Source organism: Thamnophis sirtalis, unplaced genomic scaffold (assembly GCF_051295495.1).
Source record: "Thamnophis sirtalis isolate CommonGarterSnake01/CBP01778 unplaced genomic scaffold, rThaSir2_p1.2 scaffold_4, whole genome shotgun sequence".
Lineage (NCBI taxonomy): Eukaryota > Metazoa > Chordata > Lepidosauria > Squamata > Natricidae > Thamnophis > Thamnophis sirtalis.
Genome location: NW_028261384.1, coordinates 130,620,587 through 130,641,400, shown reverse-complemented (window position 1 = coordinate 130,641,400; position 20,814 = coordinate 130,620,587). Strand labels below are relative to the sequence as shown.

The 20,814-nt window shown below is 45.9% G+C and overlaps 1 protein-coding gene across 1 annotated transcript; it reads right to left on the bottom strand.

Annotated features, from left to right (window-relative positions):
* Positions 1–6,600: 6,600 nt before the first annotated feature.
* LOC148046594 (vomeronasal type-2 receptor 26-like) lies at positions 6,601–20,133 on the bottom strand. Its single transcript, XM_087712068.1, has 4 exons — positions 19,324–20,133; positions 17,110–17,337; positions 11,039–11,165; positions 6,601–7,499 (listed from the first exon to the last, which is right to left on the bottom strand). The coding sequence occupies exons 1-4, from the start codon at positions 20,131–20,133 to the stop codon at positions 6,601–6,603; spliced, it is 2,064 nt and encodes a 687-aa protein (XP_087568194.1).
* Positions 20,134–20,814: the final 681 nt, after the last annotated feature.

Sequence of the window (20,814 nt, the reverse complement as noted above, 5' to 3'; positions counted from 1 at the left end):
TGCCCTGCCACGCCACTGCATTCCATTCCTTCTTTTCTTTTTCATTCCATTCCATCTCATCCCATATTTTCTATTCTATTCTATTCTATTCTATTCTATTCTATTCTATTCTATTCTATTCTATTCTATTCTATTCTATTCTATTCTATTCTATTCTATTCTATTCTATTCTATTCTATTATATGCCATGCCCTGCCACGCCACTGCATTCCATTCCTCCTTTTCTTTTTCATTCCATTCCATCTCATCCCATATTTTCCATTCCATTCCATTCCATTCCATTCCATTCCATTCCATTCCATTCTATTCTATTCTATTCTATTCTATTCTATTCTATGCCATGCCCTGCCACGCCACTGCATTCCATTCTTCCTTTTCTTTTTCACTCCATTCCATCTCAACCCATATTTTCTATTCTATTCTATTCTATTCTATTCTATTCTATTCTATTCTATTCTATTCTATTCTATTCTATTCTATTCTATTCTATTCTATTCTATAAATACTCCTGTGTCCATACAGTGATTTTGTTTAAAACTGGCAGGTTGAAAGTGTGCAAGAAATAATAAAGTTTGGATTTCCTGCGACACACCTTCTTGGTCAATTTGACAGCTGTTTTTAAAAAAAATATTGCTCTTTATTTATATCCTGCTTTTATTATTTTTATAAATATAGGTAGTCCTCGACTTACAACCACAATTGAGGCCAAACTGTCGGTTTCTACCAAATTCCTCAGCCACTCATGGAATTCTGGGAGTTGAAGTCTACACCAGTCTTAAAGCTGCTCATTTTGGAGTCCCCTGAGGTAAAAAAAGATGGGACCTACTTTCTCTCTCTCTTCCTTTCCTCTTCTTTCCTTTCCTTTCCCACCCTTCTCCTCCCTCCTTCCCTCCTTTCTGCCTGCCTGTTTTTTCTTACTTTCTTTGTCTCTCTCTCTTCCTTTCCTTTCTTTCCTTCTTCCTTTACTCTTCCTTTCCTCTTCTTTCGTTTCCTTTCCTTTCCTCTTCTTTCCTTTCCATTCCTTTCCTTCCTCCTTTCTTCCCTTCCTCTTCTTTCCTTTCCTTCCTCCTTTTCTTTCTTTCCCTTTTCTCCTTTCTTCTTCTTTCCTTTCCTTTTTCCTTCCTTTCTTTTCCTTTCCTTTCCTCTTCCCTTTCCGTATTCAACCCTTCTATTGAATATCCTCTAAATATCAATACATGTGCGCCATCTGCTGGTGGCTCAAAGAGTTGCAGCATTTGAATAGCCAGAATATACTTTTTCATAGTTGAAATATATCGCTAGCTAGTCCATGTTGAGATGGCTGACACCCCTCCCCCCCCCCAAAAAAAAAATTACAAACGGAATGTATCAGAGTATTTAAATTCTGACCAAAAAGTGGTGATAGGGAGAAGACTAAGTCAGGGAACATGTGGCTCAAGAAATCAAATTGTTTCTATAGGTAGTTTTCAACTTATTTATCTAGGTAGTTTTTAACATCTTGTTTAGTAACAGTTCAAGGTTACAACAGCAGTGAATGTTAGGAAAACTCCCCGTTGGGAGAGTGAGTACGTTCACAGAAGCATTGTGAGAGTTGTGTTGGAGAACACACAAACCAGCATACAGGGACACTGCAGTTTAAATAGGCTTTTACTTTAGTGGAAATAGAGGTATCAGAGTCCATCAAACAGTCCAAGTCATACACGGATAAGACAGTGAGTCATCAGTGTCTTTCAGTTAAAGGATAATCCAAATAACATAGTCCAGTATCATATAATCAGTTCAGTACTCAAAGTTTGCTAGCAGTTTCAAAACTTATAATAGCTCACGGCACTTTCTAACAGCCAGCTTCCAAAAACACTCAGATCAGATCAGCCCAGCATCTAACAAACAGAGAACTAACAGTCATTCTGGCTCCCTCTTATGGCCGATTGAGGAAACAGCAACCAATCACATTTTACAGCATGATTTAAAGAAACAAGTATAGCATTGTTACATGATTTATATATTGCCAATCCAACTGTTAGAATTATATTCCTAACAGTGAAGAAAGTGACTTATGACATTTTTCACACTTACAACCATTGCATGAAAATTCCGACACTTGGCAACTGACTCGTATTTATGACGGTGGCAGCATCCTGTGGCCAGGTGAACAATTTCTGAGACCTTTGGACAAGCAAAGTCAATGTGGAAATCGGATTCACTTAACAACCATGTTACTAACTTAACAAGTGCAGTGATTCACGTAACAACTGTGGAAAAGAAAGGTCTTAAAATGGGGCAAAACATAAGAAATGTCTCACTTAGCAGCAGAAAGTTTAGGCTCAATTGTGGTCATAGATCGAGGACTATCTGTTTCACTGACCATATCTCAAAGGTGCTATGGCTAGGATGTTGACCTAACAGGAAGGGCTAAATAATATTATGGTCAGATTGGTTAATCTAAAATGTTCTAAAGTCACATAATTTCCACTGTTTCGGCCTTTGTCTTGCTTTTAAATAAGCAAACATATATAAGCTTAGGTGGGCTCAGCAAAGTATTAAAAGTGTGCGGGAGATCCAGAATATTGTGTATTATTGCTTGTAAGCAGTGGTGGGATTCAATTTTGTTTTACTACAGGTTCTGTCGGCATGGCTTGGTGGGGGTGACATGGCTTGGGGTGTGTGGCAGGAAAGGATACTGTAAAATCTCCCTTCCCTTCCCACTCCAGGGGAAGGATACTGCAAAATCTCTATTCCCTCCCCAATCCAGGGGAAGGATACTGCAAAATCTCTATTCCTCCCCACTCCAGGGAAAGGTTACTGCAAAGTCCCCATTCCCTCCTGATCAACTGGGAGGCAAAAAATAGATGGGGGTGGGGCCAGTCAGAGGTGGTATTTACTGGTTCTCCGAACTACTCAAAATTTCCTCTACTGGTTCTCCAGAACTGGTCAGAACCTGCTGAATACCACCTCTGCTTGTAAGCATTGTTGGAAGAAATATCCATCTGGTTCAGTTTCAAGCTGGGAGAAAGACACTGGAAACATGGAGGCTGATTGGAAAGATGGTTTAATGATGAAGCAGAAGCACATGAGTTCTGGGCAGCTGGCTACATGGAGCTGAGAGTGGGGCTTTTCTATACCTTCGCTTGGGCTTTGCAGTTGAGCTTCCTGTTCCTGTGCAAGAAGATGTATTCTATTGGGTGTTGAAGTGGTCATAGCTAGCTGTGTAGGTTGTCTGAGCTCCCTGGTTTGGCTGAGGTTTCTGGGAGTGGTGCAATTGAGATGATGCAATGAAGGGGATTTGGGCAATTCCTATTGTGACTGATGGCTAATCCTACCTTTGTTGGATTTTGGGTGAGGGTATTTGCTTATGAATAGAACTAGCTACCGCCTTTCTCCAAAAATAAAACCCTGTCTTATAAGTGCTTGGCCTGATTTCCAGTGTGTGTGTGTGTGTGTCTTATTATTTTGGCGGTGCAGGAGGCAGCCAGCGTGGTCACCTCATGGCTGCTGCTGTGTTGCCCTCGTCAGCTGCTCGTCAGCTATTCGCCCCTGAGGAGTCTTGCCACTGCCTCTTGGAGGAGGACTCTGCAAGGCTTTTGGTGCCATTGCACGCAAGAACTGCAGCGCCACTTTGAGGTTTGACATACCAGCACAGCTGGATTCCTGCCACTCGCGGCTGTGCTGGTGTGTCAAACCTTGTGGTGGTGCTGCAGTTTGTGCGTGCAATGGCACACCAAGCCTTGCTTGTTGTTAAGTATTTGTTAAGTAATCTGCCCGTTGGGAGAGCGAGTGCGTTCAGAGAAGCGTTGTGAGAGTTGTGTTGGAGAACACACAAACCAGCATACAGAGACACTGCAGTTTAAATAGGCCTTTACTGTCGTGGAAATAGAGGTATCAGAGTCCATCAAACAGTCCAAGTCATACACGGATAAGACAGTCAGTCATCAATGTCTTTCAGTTAAGGGATAATCCAAATAACATAGTCCATTATCATATAATCAGTCTGGTACTCAAAGTTTGCTAGCAGTTGCAAAACTTACAATAGTTCACGGCACTTTCTAACAGCCAGCTTCCAAAACACTCAGATCAGATCTGCCCAGCATCTAACAAACAGAGAGCTAACAGTCATTCTGGCTCCCTCTTATGGCCGATTGATGAAACAGCAACCAATCACATTTTACAGTATGATTTAAAGAAACAGGTATAGCATTGTTACATGATTTATATACTGCCAACCCCACCATTAGATTATATTCCTAACAGTATTGCTCCAAGAGGCAGTGGCGCAATGGGACGCACAAAGACTCATTTCTGGCATCTTTTATCGAGGGGAGGCAGGTGGGGCGAGGGAGAAGCAAGATGCGTGGAGCGAGACGTGGGTCCTCTTGCCATCTCTTCTGCCCCCCCCCCACCTTGGCAGGCATGGCAGGGCTTCCTGCTCCTCGCTTAGCCACCTGCCCCCTTTAGGGATGCAATTTGGAGATGGTAGGTGGGGCAGGGAGCGGCGTCTTGGAGCGCGAGATTTGTATCTCATCTGAGACTTACAGCTCCATCACATTTCTTGCCTTTTTGTCCAGGGAAACACACTGTAAAAAAATATGTGTCTTGCAAGTTCAATCAAACTTCTTCTTAAATCCCAGTTTAGGACACAAGACCATGCTTTCTCTTCCCTATCTAATTTACCAGACAAAATCACAAAAAGGCAAAGGTTTCATCAGGATATATTTATTTTCACCTAGGGAACGAAATATTTATTTTTTTATTTTTATTTTTTAAAACATAAAGAGAAAGAAATATTTTTAGGCATCCTTAAACCTTCATGCCATTGGGAATTGTATATTAAAATAATTGCTCAACTCATATGCATCTTCTAATATAGTTGGAAGTGATGAGTTTGGGAATGATTGCGTTATCAGCTTTGATGGCAAAATTTAATTAGTCACTAATTTTATTTAATTAGTCAGTGGTTTTTAAGGGGTAGGAAAGCCACTCAACAATCTACAAAGAATCACAATCTGTTCTTTCTAATGTTTATCTTGACAGGGACATGGTGGCTCAGTGGCTAAGACACTAAACTTGTCAATCAGAAAAGTTGGCAGTTCAGCAGTTTGAATCCCTAGTGCTACGTAACAGAGTGAGCTCCCGTTACTCGTCACAGATTCTGCCAACCTAGCAGTTTGAAAGCATGTAAAAAATGCAAGTAGAAAAAATAGGAACCACATTTGGTGGGAAGGTAACAGTTTTCCGTGCACCTTCGGTGTTTAGTCATGATGACCATGGAGACGTCTTCGACAGCGCTGGCTCTTTGGCTTTGAAAGATGAGCACCGCCCTTTAGAGTCTGGAATGACTAGCACATATGTGCGAGGGGTATCTTTATCTTTACCTTACTTTATTTTCAGCGTGATAACCAAGTTCTATCAACACAACTTGGCTTTAGTGTTTGTGGTGAACAAGATCAACAAGGATCCTCACATCTTGCCCAACATCACTCTTGGATTCCACATCTATGACAGCTACTCTGATGCACTAATGACCTATTGTACCACTCTGGACCTGCTTTTTAAGTTGCATAAAATTGTACCTAACTATATTTGCGGCGCTATAAATAAAATTGTGGGAATCGTCGGAGGGATGAGCCCTGAAACATCCATACGCATGGCAGAAATTTTGCAGCTTTTCAAGATCCCACAGGTTGGAGCCATAGTATAGTATAACCTTTATTGTCATTGTACATCATGTATACACCGAAATTGGCTTTAGCCTCACTGGCGCGACACATGACAACAAATGCAAACAACATAAATAGTATAAAGACTAATCCCTATGCAAGTAACAGATTCTGCCAAGCAGTTCTAAAGCATGTAAAAATGCAAGTAGAAAAATAGGAACCACCTTGGTGGAAAGGTAACAGCGTTCTGTGTGCCTTCGGTGTTTAGTCATGCCATCCACATGATCTTCAGACAGCGCTGGTCCCATGGAGTCAGGAATGACTAGCACTGATGTGCGAAGGGGGAACCTTTACCTATCTTGATAATGGCCAGTTCTTTTTTTTATTACTATTGAATACACAAACAGAACATCTTAATTAAATTATATAGAAAATGTCTTGCTGAAAAATTAATACAACCCCTCCCGACAAATAAACCCACCAACCTTTAAGACAAAAGACAAATTCAGTTGAGTTTGTTTATACTTTATTTCCTAAATAGTTTATGTATTTACTAATAGTTTACTCTTGGGCGTACTAATCAAATTTGGACACAAGTATTCCATGTAACTGTTTGATAAGTTTGTGCAATTTCATCTGATTACTCACTCATTCCTGTATATGAAAATGGCTGCACATATACATCCAATTAGTATTTGCTTGTTCAAACTTTAATAATAATAATAATAATAATAACAATAATAATAATAATAATAGTAATCTCCTCCTCCTTCTCCTTCTTCCTTCTTCCCCTCCCGCTCCGCCTCCGCCTCTGCCTCTGCCTCCGCCTCCGCCTCCGCCTTTGCCTCCGCCTCGCCCTGCCTCTCCCTCTCCCCCTACCACTCCTTCTCCTCCTCCTCCTCCTCCTCCTCCTCCTCCTCTTCCTCCTCCTCCTCCTCCTTCTTCTCCTCCTCCTCCTCCTCCTCCTTCATTTCTTGAGTATTAAATGCTCTCTAGTGTTTAGCTTAGGCCTCCATATAATTATATATATTTTTGGGGTGAAGATGCATCCCAGTAAACCAACACCGGAAGACAGAATAGAGAAGATCTCCACGGCCACCATGTACTTCCCTTTGGTGCTCAGGTAGGTGGGGACAAAGGTCAACCAAACGCTGCAGAAAACCAACATGCTGAAAGTAATGAACTTTGCTTCATTGAAAGTATCTGGTAGCTTCCTGGCCAGGAAGGCCACAGTGAAGCTGAGAAGAGCCAAGAGGCCCATATAGCCCAAGACACAGTAAAACATGGTGATGGAGCCTTCATTACATTCGACTATCGTTTCTCCATGGAGTGTTTTCATATCCAAATCTGGAAATGGGGGAGAAGTACTCAGCCAAACGATACAAATACCTAGTTGAATGAAGGAGCAGAACCAGATAATGGAATAGGCCAACTTTTGCCCCACCCATTTGTGGAAAAGGCTTCCTGGCTTTGATGCTAGGAATGCTACAACAACTGTGATGGTTTTGGCCAATATAGAAGAGATTGCAACAGAGAAGATAATGCCAAATGTTGTTTGCCGGAGGAGACAGGTTGCCTTAGTGGGCTGTCCAATGAACAGAAGTGAGCAAAGGAAACAGAGAAATAAAGAGACAAGTAGAAGGTAAGTGACATTATGATTGTTGGCTTTGACAATGGGAGTGTCCCGTTGCTTAATGAAGATGGCAAGCACAAGAACTGTGGAGAAGGAAAAGAGAAGAGACAGAGAAACCAGAGTAATGCCTAGTGGCTCTTCAAAGGAGAGGAAATTCATTGTCTTTGGAATGCATTCATCGTGAGCTTGGTTTGGAAATTGATCTTCTGGACATCTGTCACAATTCTCCATATCTGTAAAGAGGAAAAGAGTTTTTGAACAGAGTTAAACTTGTCCCAAGTTTTACAATCACTTGTCTGGAATATCCTTGCAATCTGAGCATTTCCTAAAACTTTCTGTAGCTCTCTATTTCAACCTGCATTTTAAAAGGGAGTATTGGAATTGGAATTGGAATTGATTTTATTTGTAGGCCGCCCTTTTCCCTGAGGGGACTCAGGGCGGCTCACAGAAACCAGGGAGAGGGGAATACAATACAATACAGTACTAAGACGACAACACATAATAAAATAATACGCAACATGCATACAACATTCGGGCGGGGTAATGGTCCTTATCCCCAGGCCTGACGGGCGAGCCAGTTCTTCAAGGCTGTGCGGAAGGCCTGGACGGTGGTGAGGGTACGGATCTCTACGGGGAGTTCGTTCCAAAGGGTCGGGGCCGCTACTGAGAAGGCCCTCCTCCTTGTGGTTGCCAGCCGACATTGGCTGGCCGATGGGATGCGGAGGAGGCCCAACCTATGAGATCTTATAGGCCGTAGGGAGGTAATTGGCAGAAGGCGGTCTCTCAAGTAGGGAAATAAAATATTTAGGATTTATGTTATCAGCGTCCAGTGGAGCTGGTGGCAGACTCAGACAGTGAGGAGGTTGGGGAGGAACTTGGGCCAGTCCTGGAGTCTGGGGAAGGCTCTGATGAGGACTCTGTGTTGGAGCCAGAGATAGGGCCAGGGCCGTCTGAAAGTTATCAGCTGCCTTCCGAGTTGGAGATCAGTGGAGCAGAAGAACAGCTGGCGCCTGTTCCCGATGTACACATGTACAGAGTTGCCAGGAAAAGCGAACAGTTAAGGAACAAGGGTCGACTTGGGAGTAAAGGCACAGGTGGACGGTGAATGGCCCCTCCCATAGGGAATAAGAGGAGCGAAAGGGGAGGGGAGTTTGCTGGAGATAATTAGTTCACTTCATTAGGGTGAAGATCTGTTCCTGACCTCTTGCCAAGTAATTGCTGCTGCAGCATGGCGTTTGGAAGATATCGGCCTGACAGCTCTCCAAGCCTGATCAAAGTCTGTAGTTGTGAAATCTCGTGAAAGACTGTTTGCCGGGACTTTCCTGGAGAGGAATTCCCTTTAACCTAAATAAAGGAGGTTGTATCGGGATGAGGAGTCTGCTTCATGGGAAGCCTTGGTCAGAACAATTTCCTACATTTTAATCCTCTGGACCTTTTGTAGTGTATTAGATTTAATAGCATGTCTGAGTAAGAGAATAGCATATCTCACTTTCTAAGTATCTTCCATCTTGGTGGGGGAGAAGAAAGGAGATGAATAGAATAGAATAGAAACAGAGTTGGAAGGGACCTTGGAGGTCTTCTAGTCCAACCCTCTGCTTAGAGAGAAAACCCTATACCATTTCAAACAAATAGTTGTTCAATCTCTTCTTAAAAACTTCCAGTACAACTTCTAGAGGCAAGTGCTTCCATGGATTAATTGTTCTAACTGTCAGGAAATTTCTCCTTAGTTCTAAGTTGCTTCTGACCTTGATTATTTCCACCCATTGCTTCTTGTCCTGCCCTCAAGTGCTTTGGAGAGTAGCTTGACTCCCTCTTCTTTGTGGCAGCTCCTGAGATATTGGAACACTGTTATCATGTCAACCCTGGTCCTTCTTTTCATCAAACTAGACATATGCCAATTCCAGCAACTGTTCTTCATATATTTTAGCCTCCAGTCCAGTCCGCTAATAATCTTTGTTGCTCTTCTCTGCACTCTTTCTTGTGTGTGTGTGTGTGTGTGTGTGTGTGTATGTGTACTTGTATGTATGTATGTATGTATGTGTGTCTATCTGTCTATCATCTATCTATCTATCTATCTATCTATCTATCTATCTATCTATCTATCTATCTATCATCTATCTATCTATCTATCTATCTATCTATCTATCTATCATCTATCATCTATCATCTATCATCTATCATCTATCATCTATCATCTATCATCTATCATCTATCATCTATCATCTATCATCTATCATCTATCATCTATCATCTATCATCTATCATCTATCATCTATCATCTATCTATCTCAATGCTATATCAGAGTGATGGCTAACCTTTCTCTCAAGGCATGCCAAAATTGTGCACATGCGTGCCCCACCTGCCTGCGCATATGCACAGGACCCCCCCCACGCGGAGGCTGAAAAACTCCTTCAAGTGGAAGTTTGGAAACAATCAATTTCTGCCTTCCGGAGGGCTTCCTGGGGAGCGGGAGAGACTGTTTTCATCCTCCCCAGGCTTCAGAAAAGCCTCTGGAGCCCGGGGGGGGGGGCAAAAACAGGCCCAATGGGCCAAACGGAAGTTGGTTGGGCTTGTTTTTTGCCCTCTCCAGGCTCCGGAGGCTTTCCTGAAATCTACGGAGGGTGAAAAACAGCCTAATGGGCCAATAGGAAGTTTGGGAATGAACTTACGGTTGACCTATTGGGCCTGTTTTTTGCTCTCTCTAGACCCCAGAGGCTTTCGTGAAGCCTGGGGAGTGTGAGAAGGTCCTCACCCAGCCCCCCAGAAAATCAGTGTGCTGGAGCTGAGAGCTGCCATGGCTATATCAGATCTCTCTCTCCCTCCCTCTCCCCCCTCTCTCGATATACATATAGCTATAAAAAGATAGATAGATAGAAAGAAGGATAGATAGATAGATATATGTATATATATATTGCTAGATATTGATATCGATAGATGTAGTGTTGAGTCCTGGAGTCCTTCGGGATTGGGCGGCCTATAAATTTATTAAATACTAAATACTACTAAATATTATTAATATAAAAAGATGAGGGATTCACAAAGAGACATGCTATTTTTCAGGTCATTGAATTATCCATAGTTAGTGCGTTCTGTTTAAATGTCTTCAGAAGCAGAGATACTATGACTTCTTCCAATTGACCAGACCAATAATTAGAAAGAAAATGAAACAGAGGAACATCTTATATTCCTCTTTCAATGAAATCAGGATGGTTCAATGCAGTGGTGGGTTACGACCAGTACGCCCCAGTACGGGTGTACCGGTGCCTGCAGGGAGCACCGAGTACCGTTCTGGTATGGTGCTCCGGAGGGCCCACCTGCCCACCCGCCCTCCTTAACCTGTATTTGAGCTCTTCGGGGCTTCTGCGCATGTGTAGAGAGCATACGGCGCCTGCGCGACAGTCCACCGAACAGCTGGAGCATCATGGAGGTGTTGTGGAGCATCACAGACGGTAAGTACGCATGCGCGCGCTGCGCCCATTCATGTGGTGGACACCGAGCCCTGTTGCATCGTACTGGTTGCACCAGGATCCAGAACCCACCACTGGTTCAAGGATAACCATCACTGAGAGATGTCCCTTTGTTTTTAATGTTTAGCGGCCATTAAAATAAACATCTTCAGTGTTTGATTTTGCTATTCAAGCTAGGACATGGTGAACAAGCCGCCTTGAAGTGCCCCAACGAAGCAAGCAATAATATTGAGGAGATTGTTTTTCACTGGGCTGCAGAAATAAACTTTGAGACAAAGTTCCATTGGGGTGCTGTGAATCTTACCCATTTGTCTGGATATCATCTTTTCTGGACACCGAGCACAAGAGTAGCAGCAAAATTTCCGTCCTTCGATTTTGTTCTTTCTTTTTCCAAGAGGACATGGCTCATTACATAACGAGAAAGGTGGTAGCTATCCAAAAATAAAGAAAGTGGCCAGTATTAACCTTTACAAAAATTCTTTTCCCCTTCTTAGATATTTTGTCAGAGGGCTGAGAAAATATCTACAGACCAGGGGTGAAATCCTGTCGGTTTGGCCGAACTGGCAGGGACGATTGGCATCAGATCTCTGAACCGGTGGCAAAATCCCTCACGGCCCCGCCCATGCCCAGCTGGTCACCCTGTCACTGCTCATCTCTTCCGGCCGCTCGACCTATCCACCCAATCCGAACGTTTCTCCCTCCGTTTACAGCAGAGCTGCTGCAGCCTGTCCCTTTAAGGTAGGCCCAGGGAGGGAGGCGGATGGGAGGGGGACCATAAAGGGAGCAGCAGCTCTGCTGTGAACAGAGGGGAAAAGTTCAGATTTTCTCTGTCACAGAATTCAATGTTAAATGCAGCAGAGACAATCCAAACGTTTCTCCCTCTGTTCACAGCAGAGCTGCTGCAGCCTGTCCCTTTAAGGTAGGCCCAGGGAGGGAGGGGGCCAGGGGGGACCATAAAGGGAGCAGCAGCTCTGCTGTAAATAGACTCATATACACATTTTTCCCTACCGGGTTCTGTGGACGTGGCTTGGTGTGACTGAATGGGCATGGTCATGAGTGACATCGAGTTGGCCATGCCAACTCAGTCACAGGATGCCACCACCAAGCCACGGCAGTCAAAAATTTTGAATTTCACCACTGCTACAGATCACTCACATCCTGGACGTAAACTGTATGAACTCCTCCCTTCAGGATACCACTGTAAGGCATTGCACGCCAAAACAACTAGATCCAAAGACAGTTTTACCTCCCATGCCACCCCTAACTCCAATAATCCTGTCTTCAGGAATGGGCTTCAAAAATTGCAGCAACAGGTTTGCTGCCCCATTGCTGGCTGGGCATGGCCATGGTGGGCATAGTTGGCTGGGCATGGCCATGGTGTTTTGCCCTCCCCAGGCTCCGGAGGCTTTCCTTGAGCCTCCGGGAGGGCGAAAACTGCTCCCCCGGGCTCCAGAGGCTCTCCAGAGGCCGGAAACAGACCCATTTCTGGACTTCCGGAACCTCCAGTAAGCCCATTTCCCTCCCCTCCCCTCCATGTCAGCCCTGCACTTACCTGGCATGATGAATGGGTCGTGTGGAGACTCCTGGGCATGGCGTGGTGGGGTGGGCATGGCCAGCCAGCGGTAGCATTTGGGGGTTTGCCAAACTGGGCAGAATCCTAGCTGGAGGATTGCTCAAACCCGTACAAATCCCCAGCAGCCTAGCCCTGACTGTCTTATGCCTAAAATTATTTACCCATGTAGTAGGGCTGTATTGCTATTATCCTTCTCATCTTCTCATCCTTCTTGGTATTGTTCAAAGGTGGGTTTCAAATCCCGGCACTACCGGGTTCGCTCATGTGTGCGCGCAACGCTTCTGCACATATGCAGAAGCTTCTGGGCAAGTGGGTGGAGCCTCCCACCACCATCACTACCAGTTCGGCTGATCCAGGCTGAACTGGGAGCAGCCCTCCTCTGGTATTGTTGGAAGAAATATACATCTGGTTCAGTTCCAAGTGCAGGAAAGACACTGGGAACATGGCAGCTGATTGGAAAGGTGGTTAATTGGTGAACAGGACCACAGGGGTTTGAGGTCCTGGGCAGCTGAACACCTGGAGTGGAGAGTGTGTGCCATTTATACCCTCTCTTGGGCCTTGCCCTTGAGCTTCCTGCTCCTGTGGCAAGGGCATGTATTTCTATTGGTTGCTGTCAGACAGCCATGGGGCTATGCCGGGGTCATAGCTAACTTCGTAGGTTTTGTTTGTTTGTTTTATTAGTTTTGTATGCTGCCCACTCCCGAAGGACTCCGGGCAGCTCACAATAAAACAGGGAAAGGGGGATAAATAGGACAAAACAACAATTTAAAAATACACAACATTCACAATTGAAACGGGGCTGGATACTTCAACAGCCCCCAGCCCGTCGGAACAGCCAGGACTTAGTAGCTTTACAGAAGGCCGGGAGGGTAGTAAGGGTCCGGATCTCCATGGGGAGCTTGTTCCAGAGGGCCGGAGCAGCAACAGAGAAGGCTCTTCACTGGGGGATCACCAGCCGACATTGGCTGGCAGATGGGACCCGGAGTAGCCCAGCCTGTGCGATCGAATCGGTCTTTGGGAGGTAATTGGCAGGAGGCGGTCTCTCAGGTACCCAGGTCCGATGCCATGTAGGGCTTTATAAGTAACGACTAGCACCTTGAAACGCATCCGGAGACCAATGGGCAGCCAGTGCAGCTCGCGGAGGATAGGTGTAACGTGGGTGTACCTAGGTGCACCCACAATTGCTCACGCGGCTGCATTCTGGACTAGCTGGAGTCTTCGAACACTTTTCAAGGGCATCCCCATGTAGAGCGCATTACAGTAATCCAGTCTTGAGGTGACGAGGGCATGAGTGACTATCTGAAGTGCCTCCCGGTCCAGGTAGGGTCACAATTGGTGCACCAGGTGAACCTGGGCAAAGACCCCCCTGGTCACAGCCGACAAATGGTGATCTAAAGTCAGCTGTGGGTCCAGCAGGACTCCCAAATTGCGAACCCTCTCTGAGGGGCGTATAATTTTACCCCCCAGACTGAGAGATGGAATAGTTAGCCAATCTTTGGGAGGGAACATCAATAGCCATTCAGTCTTGTCGGGATTGAGTGCAAGCTTGTTCGTTCCCTAACAGCCTCCAGGCACTGGCACATCACTTCTGCCACTTCACTGAGTTGGCACGGGGTGGACAGATACAATTGTGTATTGTCCGCATATTGGTGGTATTTAATCCTGTGCCGCCATATGATCTCACCCAGTGGCTTCATGTAGATGTTAAATAGGAGGGGGGACAGGACCGAGCCCTGCGGCACCCCATAATTGAGGGGCCTAGGGGTCAACCTCTGCCCTCCGACCAACACCGACTGCGACCTGTCCGAGAGGTAGGAGGAGAACCACTGAAGAATGGTGCCTCCCCCTCCCACCTCTCGCAACCATCGCAGAAGGATACCATGGTCGATGGTATCGAAGGCCACTGACAGGTCAAGGAGCACTAGGATAGAGGACTGACCCCTATCCCTGGCTCGCCAGAGATCATTGATCAGCGCGACCAAAGCAGTTTCCGTGCTGTAACCAGGCCTGAAACCAGACTGAAAAGGATCCAGATAATTGGTTTCATCCAAGGACCGTCGGAGTTGAGAGGGCACCACTTTCTCAACAACCTTCCCTACAAAGGGGAGGTTGGAGACCGGATGATAGTTGCTCTAAATGGCTGGGTCCAGAGACGGCTTCTTCAGGAGGGGTCTCACCACCGCATCCTTTAGGAGGAGCGGGAAGGATCCCTCCCAGAGAAAGGTGTTAATTATCGTCTGGATCCAGCCACGTGTCACCTCCCTGCTGGTCGAAACCAGCCAGGAAGGGCACGGGTCCAGTATACAAGTGGAGGCCCTCACCACTCCCATGGCCTTGTCCACTTCCTCAGGCGTGACAAGTTGAAACTCATTCCATAACCTCCGCTCAAGACCTTCCCCCGGTACCCCGGCTGGTACCATGCAATTGGAGTCCAGGTCTGTCCGAATCGAGCGACTTTATCCGTTAAATACTGGACAAATTCCTCAGCTCTACCTTGTAAAGGTTCATCTGCGTCCCTCCCTTTCAGGAGGGAGCGGGTTATCCTAAACAAGGTGGCTGGGCGCGATTCAGCGGATGCAATAGGAGCGGCAAAATGTGAACATTTCAACGCCTGTATTGCCACAAGATAGGCTCTGATATAGGCTCTCATCAGTGCTCGGTCTGACTCAGATTTACTGGCCCTCCAGCGGTGCTCTAGACGTCTCTTTTGGCGCTTCATCTCCCGGAGTTCCTCGGTGAACCAAGGAGCTCTCCTGGATCCGCTACCTCGAAGAGGTCGCAAAAGCGCAATCCGGTTTAGAGCCTCCGTTGCCGCTATATTCCAAGCAGCGACTAAGGACTCAACTGGACTGTGGACGAGAGTGTCAGGTATCACTCCAAGTGCCGTCTGAAATCCCGGAGGGTCCATCAGGCGTCTGCGGCGGAACCACCTAATCGGTTCCTCCTCCCTACAGTGAGGGATTGGTTTCCGAAAGTCAAGCCTCAGTAGGAAGTGATCAGACCATGACAAGGGCAAGATCTTAATACCCCTCAACTCTAGATCACGCCTCCACTGCTCCAAGAGGAATACGAGGTCAAGTGTGTGACCCGCTGAGTGAGTCGAACCCTGGACTATTTGGGTTAAGTCCATGGCTGTCATGGAAGCCATGAACTCCTGCGCCCCATCAGAGCGTTCACCAAGTGTAGGCAGGTTGAAGTCCCCCAGCACCATAAGCCTGGGGAACTCTACCGCCAGCTTGGCTACTGACTCGAGGAGCGAGGGGAGGGCTGTTGCAACACTGTTGGGAGGTAGGTACGTTAACAGCAAGCCCACTTGACCCCCAAGGTCCAACTTCAACAGCAAGGACTCACACCCGACAAGCTCTGGAGCAGGGATCCTACGAGGAACTAATGACCCTCGGACGATGACAGCCACTCCCCCACCCCTTCTCTGCGGTTGTGGCTGATGGAGCACCTGAAATCCCTCTGGGCACATTTCAGTGAGGGGGACTCCTCCCTCCGGGCCCAGCCAGGTTTCAGTAATACATGCCAGGTCTGCCCCCTCGTCTACTATTAGGTCCCGGACGAGGGGAGCTTTATGAATCACAGACCTGGCATTTAGCAACAGCAGCCTGAGACCAGGGCCCTGACAATTCTCGCCATCTGGCCCTGGAGTGGAACTAACAGGGCTGGAAGGGGAGATCGCTGTGACGTAGCGAACCCTCCTTCCCCAATAATGGCTAGCCCTGAAGTTCCTGTCATACCTGCCCCTCCCCATAGTGACCGTAATGCTCCGGCCCACCCCCGCAACCGTAGACCCCATTTCCCCTCTCACGGCCTCCGCTCCTTCCGGTAGGCAATTTATATCAGCCATTCTAGGATGGGAGGTAAGGCTGCCCCCCCCCCCTACCACTTCTGCAAACACACTCAGTGGAGGAGGTACCAGGTTATAATCCCAATCCTAACATACGTACACAGCCACTCACCCATACAGTCCCCACATAAGCAGTTAAAAACACAAAAACTACAACAATAATAAGATTTTTAAAAAGTGGGTACAGACATCAAACAGGCACACCATCTGAGTCAAGCTTGGTTGAAGCTTGCTGGGTGATGCAATGAAGGGGCTTTGTTGTGCAGTTTCTATTGTGTCTGAATGGCTTTTCCCTGAAGAATAATCCCATCGTCCTGGAGCTGAAGGTCTTTTGTCTTGTACTGTAGATAGGCTGGCCCAGTCCTGCTGGGGCTATTAAGAAAGGTGGGGGCAGCTTTTGAAGACCATGTTTCTCCTTTAGGGAAATATAATATGTCTTTCTGTCTTTTTAATATTTCCTAGAATATTTCATTTTTCTAGGAGAGGGGTGGGTGCTAACTTCCTACCGTAGTGTATATGAAATCGGTTCTTTTAGCCCAGGGGTCGGCAAACTTAAACACTCAAAGAGCCATTTGGACCCGTTTCCCACAGAAAAGAAAACTCCAGGAGCCACAAAGGTTCTAACCGGAAGTCCACTGTTCAATTCTGGAGCTGACCGGAAGTTCAGTTCCCTCACCATAGAGTCTCCTCCTAGTGCGGTGTACTTTGTCCTCTACCTGTCATAACTGAAAGCCCTATCAATTGTGGAGACAACTGGAAAACCCTCCCCTTGCCACAGAGTCTTCTCCTGGCACATTGTGCTTCTCCCCCCCCCCCCAGAAGCTCCTCTCAAAATTGTGGCGCCGACCAGTGACAGAGCCACAGCAAAGGGAGGAAGGAAAGAGCCACATGCGGCTCCAGAGCCGCAGTTTGCTGACCCCGGTTTTATTCCATGTTATTGCGATCATACCTGAGTGAATCCATGATGCCATTGGATTTTGTCTTGATGAATGAGGAAGAATTTTCCTGGAGGAGCTTGTGGATCTATTTCTCCAACCGGGATGTTGATATAAGAGTTATTTGGGAAAGTGACCAGGTTTACAATGTCAAATCCAGCTTGCAGTACTCCATCTTCATTTAATTTAATTTCATCTCCAGCGTTGTTATTGAAGGAAATTCTCTGCAGGAAAGGGTGGAGCTTGCAGAAGAAACAGCATAACTATTAAAGAGAAGCCAATATGATTCCTAATGGCCTCACATAATACTTTATTTTTAAATTTGGAGCCTTTCCTCACCAGAATTTTAAAAAAGTAAGGAGGACTGCAGTCATATCGGACCATATTCCACATTCAATACTAAAATATTAACCCTAACCCAGGGACTGGTAACCTTAAACACTGAAAGAGCCAGAAAGGTCCTAAATGGAAGCCCCCCCATTAATTCTGGAGCCGACTGGAAGTCCAGTTTCCCCATCATAGAGTCTCCTCCTAGCATGGCATCCTTTCCCCTCTGCTGACCAGAAGTCCAGTTCCCCCACCATAGAGTCTCCTCCTAGCATGGCATCCTTTCCCCTCTATCTGTCCTAATGAAAAGCCCTATCAATGGTGGCACCGACCGGTGACAGGGAGCCGCAGCAGAGAGGTGAAAGAGTCACATGCAGCTCCAGAGCCATGGGTTATTCACTCCTTCCCTAACCCTAGAAGAGCAAAAGGCTTAAAGAGGAACAGTTACACTTCCTAATGGTCACAAATAACACCCATTTTTAAAAATTTGGGGTCTTTCCACCCCTCACAAATAAAAAATATGAAGGACTGTAGCAGTTTAATTGTAATTATGGAACCATAATGCAGGCTAGATACTAAAATCTCTCTAGTAGTGAGTGATTTTCTTCTGTGATGTTTAAATGTTTAGATCTAATGATTTCTTGACTCATTAACCGAATAATAGAGCTGGAAGGGAGTCTGGATATCTTCTAGTCCAACAGATTGGTTGTCCAATCTGTTCTTAAAAATGTCCAATGTTGGAGTTTTCAAAACTTCTGGAAGCAAGTTGTTCCATTGATTAATTGTTCTAACTGGCAGAAAACTTCTCCTTTAGTTCTAGGTTGGTTCTCTCCTTGATTAGTTTCCATCCACTGCTTCTTGTTCTGTCTCCAGACACTTTGGAGAATAGGTTGACACCCCCCCCTTCTATTCTTTGTGGCAGCCCACTTCTATGATGTCACCCTAGTCCTCCTTTTCATTGGACTAGTCCAGGGTTGGGAAACCTTAAAGGTTAAGGCTTAAACACTCAAAGAGCCACAAAGATCCTAACCGGAAGTGCCCTGTTCATTTCTGGAGCTGACCAGAAGACTGGTTCCTCCACCATAGAGTCCCCTCCTAGCGTGGTGCCCTTTTTCCTCTACTTGTCTGTTCTATTCTAGGCTTTCCCAGAAGCACAAAGCAGAGTCCTCGCCCTGATAAACCCCTTTTATTTAATTTACAGTGAATTCCTTTCCAGCAAAGTCCCGGCCCACAGTCTTTCAAGATAGTTCACAATTACCGATCTTTATCAGACTTGGACAGTGGCCAGGCCGATATCTTTCAGACGCCGCGATACTTGGCAAGAATGCAGGAATGAACTAATTGTCTCCTGCAAACTCCACTCCCCTTTCGCTCCTCCTTTATTCCCTACCGGAGGGGCCTTTATCTGGCAACTCTGTGCATGCACACCCTGGGAACAGGCTCCAGCTGTTAGTCTCCCTCATTGATGTCTGACTCTGAAGGCAGCTGATAACTGTCAGGTAGCCATTGCCACGTCTCTGCCTCCGACGGAGAGCACTCGTCAGAGCCTTCCCCGGACTCCAGGACTGGCCCATGTTCCTCCCCAACCTCCTCACTGTCTGAATCTGGCTGTTGGTGGGACACAACACTGTCCTCACCAAAAGCTCTATCAGTTGTGGAGCTGACTGGCGACAGGGAACTTCAGCAGACGGATGAAAGAGCTACCTGCAGCTCCCAAGCCATGAGTTGCTGACCTCTGAACTAAACATACCCAATTCCTGCAATCTTAATTTGTATTTGTTAGTCTCCAGTCCCCTAGTCATCTTTATTGCTTTTTCTCTTTCTTTCCTTCCTTAATTCCTGCCGCTGTGCTGTAACCACGAAGAATCTTTAAACAAAATATCGATAAAGAGAAATCTCACCTGCCAAGCTTCTATCGCCTTTGATCGCAGTTGATTCCTGTCCTTTCGTATGTTCTGACGGGTCCTAACTTTGCGAGCAGCATGTAAGGCTTGAGCCAAAGCATAGACGGCATTGTAGATACTGTAACTGTGGCTAAGCAGGCTGGTTTCAAAGAAGGGGGCAGGAAGATCATCCAGTCTTTCTCCCCCAGTACATTCATCATCTTGAGAAACATTATTTGATACTGAGCAGCCAAAAGCTTGCTTCCAGACATCTTTAATAAATCCATCTTCACTTGCCCCGGAAGGGGTGACACCCTGTATGTATTGTTGGAAACCTGGAAGATCTTTTTTGCTAATTGAGAAGGAAATGGCCCCGTGGAATAATTGCATATCGACAGATCTTTGTAAGGAATGTAGCGTGAAATCGTTTTGGGCCATCGCGACCCACACTTTCCAGGCGGACGTTTCCTGTGAAAAATCAGAAGTTGTCAGAGGAAAAAGTTTGGTTACCAGTATTGTAGAGGCCAGCCACATAAAGACTATATTTTCTCCATGTAGGATCACTGCATTTGCGGTTTTCTCTGTGAAGATGGCGACGTGACTCACCGTCCGTTCCACCATTTCAAAGATTTCGTAAAAATGGAAGTTTCTGTCAACCCTCTCGGTGAACTCAGAGCAGATTTCATTACGAGAGAGCATGGGTTCCAGAGTTTGTATGAAATGTTCCCCATGCTTGTCATCTACAATGACCAGTCCTACCCATTTCCATCCAAAGTACAGGAGGAGCTGGATTAAACCTTCGTACTGGAGTGATTCATCGGGGGCCATGCGATAGAAAAGGGGGACACGTGATTCATCAGCCGCTGCCGATTCAAATGAACCATATGAAATCTAAAGGGAAGAGAGGAGGAATAAGAGAAAGAGAATGACAGAAAATGTGAAAGGTACATTCCTTTTTTATTGATTTAAATCACTTTATTTTTATATGAATAAAATATGGATGGTTAACTTTTTAAATTTTGTTTAGAGATCTCCCAAAAAGGGAGATATTCTTTTTGAATATGATATGTCTGTCTGTCTGTCTGTCTGTCTGTCTCTGTCTGTCTCTCTCTCTGTCTGTTTCAGTCTTTCTCTGTCTCTCTTTCTCTCTGTCTTTCTCTCTCTCTCTCTCTCTCTGTCTCTCTCTCTGTCTCAGTCTTTCTCTGTCTCTCTTTCTCTCTGTCTTGGCCTTTCTCTCTGTCTCTCTGTCTCTCTGTCTCTCTGTTTCTCTCTCTCTGTCTGTTTCAGTCTTTCTCTGTCTCTCTTTCTCTCTGTCTCTGTCTCAGTCTTTCCCTCTGTCCTCTCTGTCTCTCTCTCTCTGTCTCTCTCTCTGTCTGTCTATCTGCTTTGGTTTTTCTCTGTCTCTCTTTCTCTCTGTCTCTGTCTCTCTATCTCTGTCTGTTTCAGTTTTTCTCTGTCTCTCTTTCTCTCTTTGTCTCTGTCACAGTCTTTCTCTCTGTCTTGGCCTTT

Excerpts from the sequence above, each read along its gene's own strand:
- LOC148046594 (XM_087712068.1), bottom strand. The coding sequence starts at position 20,133 with ATGGCCCCCGATGAATCACTCCAGTACGAAGGTTTAATCCAGCTCCTC. Across the intron at positions 11,166-17,109 it reads GGCATCATGGATTCACTCAG|CTACCACCTTTCTCGTTATG; the intron begins GTATGATCGCAA and ends ATTTTTGGATAG. Across the intron at positions 7,500-11,038 it reads GATGATATCCAGACAAATGG|ATATGGAGAATTGTGACAGA; the intron begins GTAAGATTCACA and ends TCCTCTTTACAG.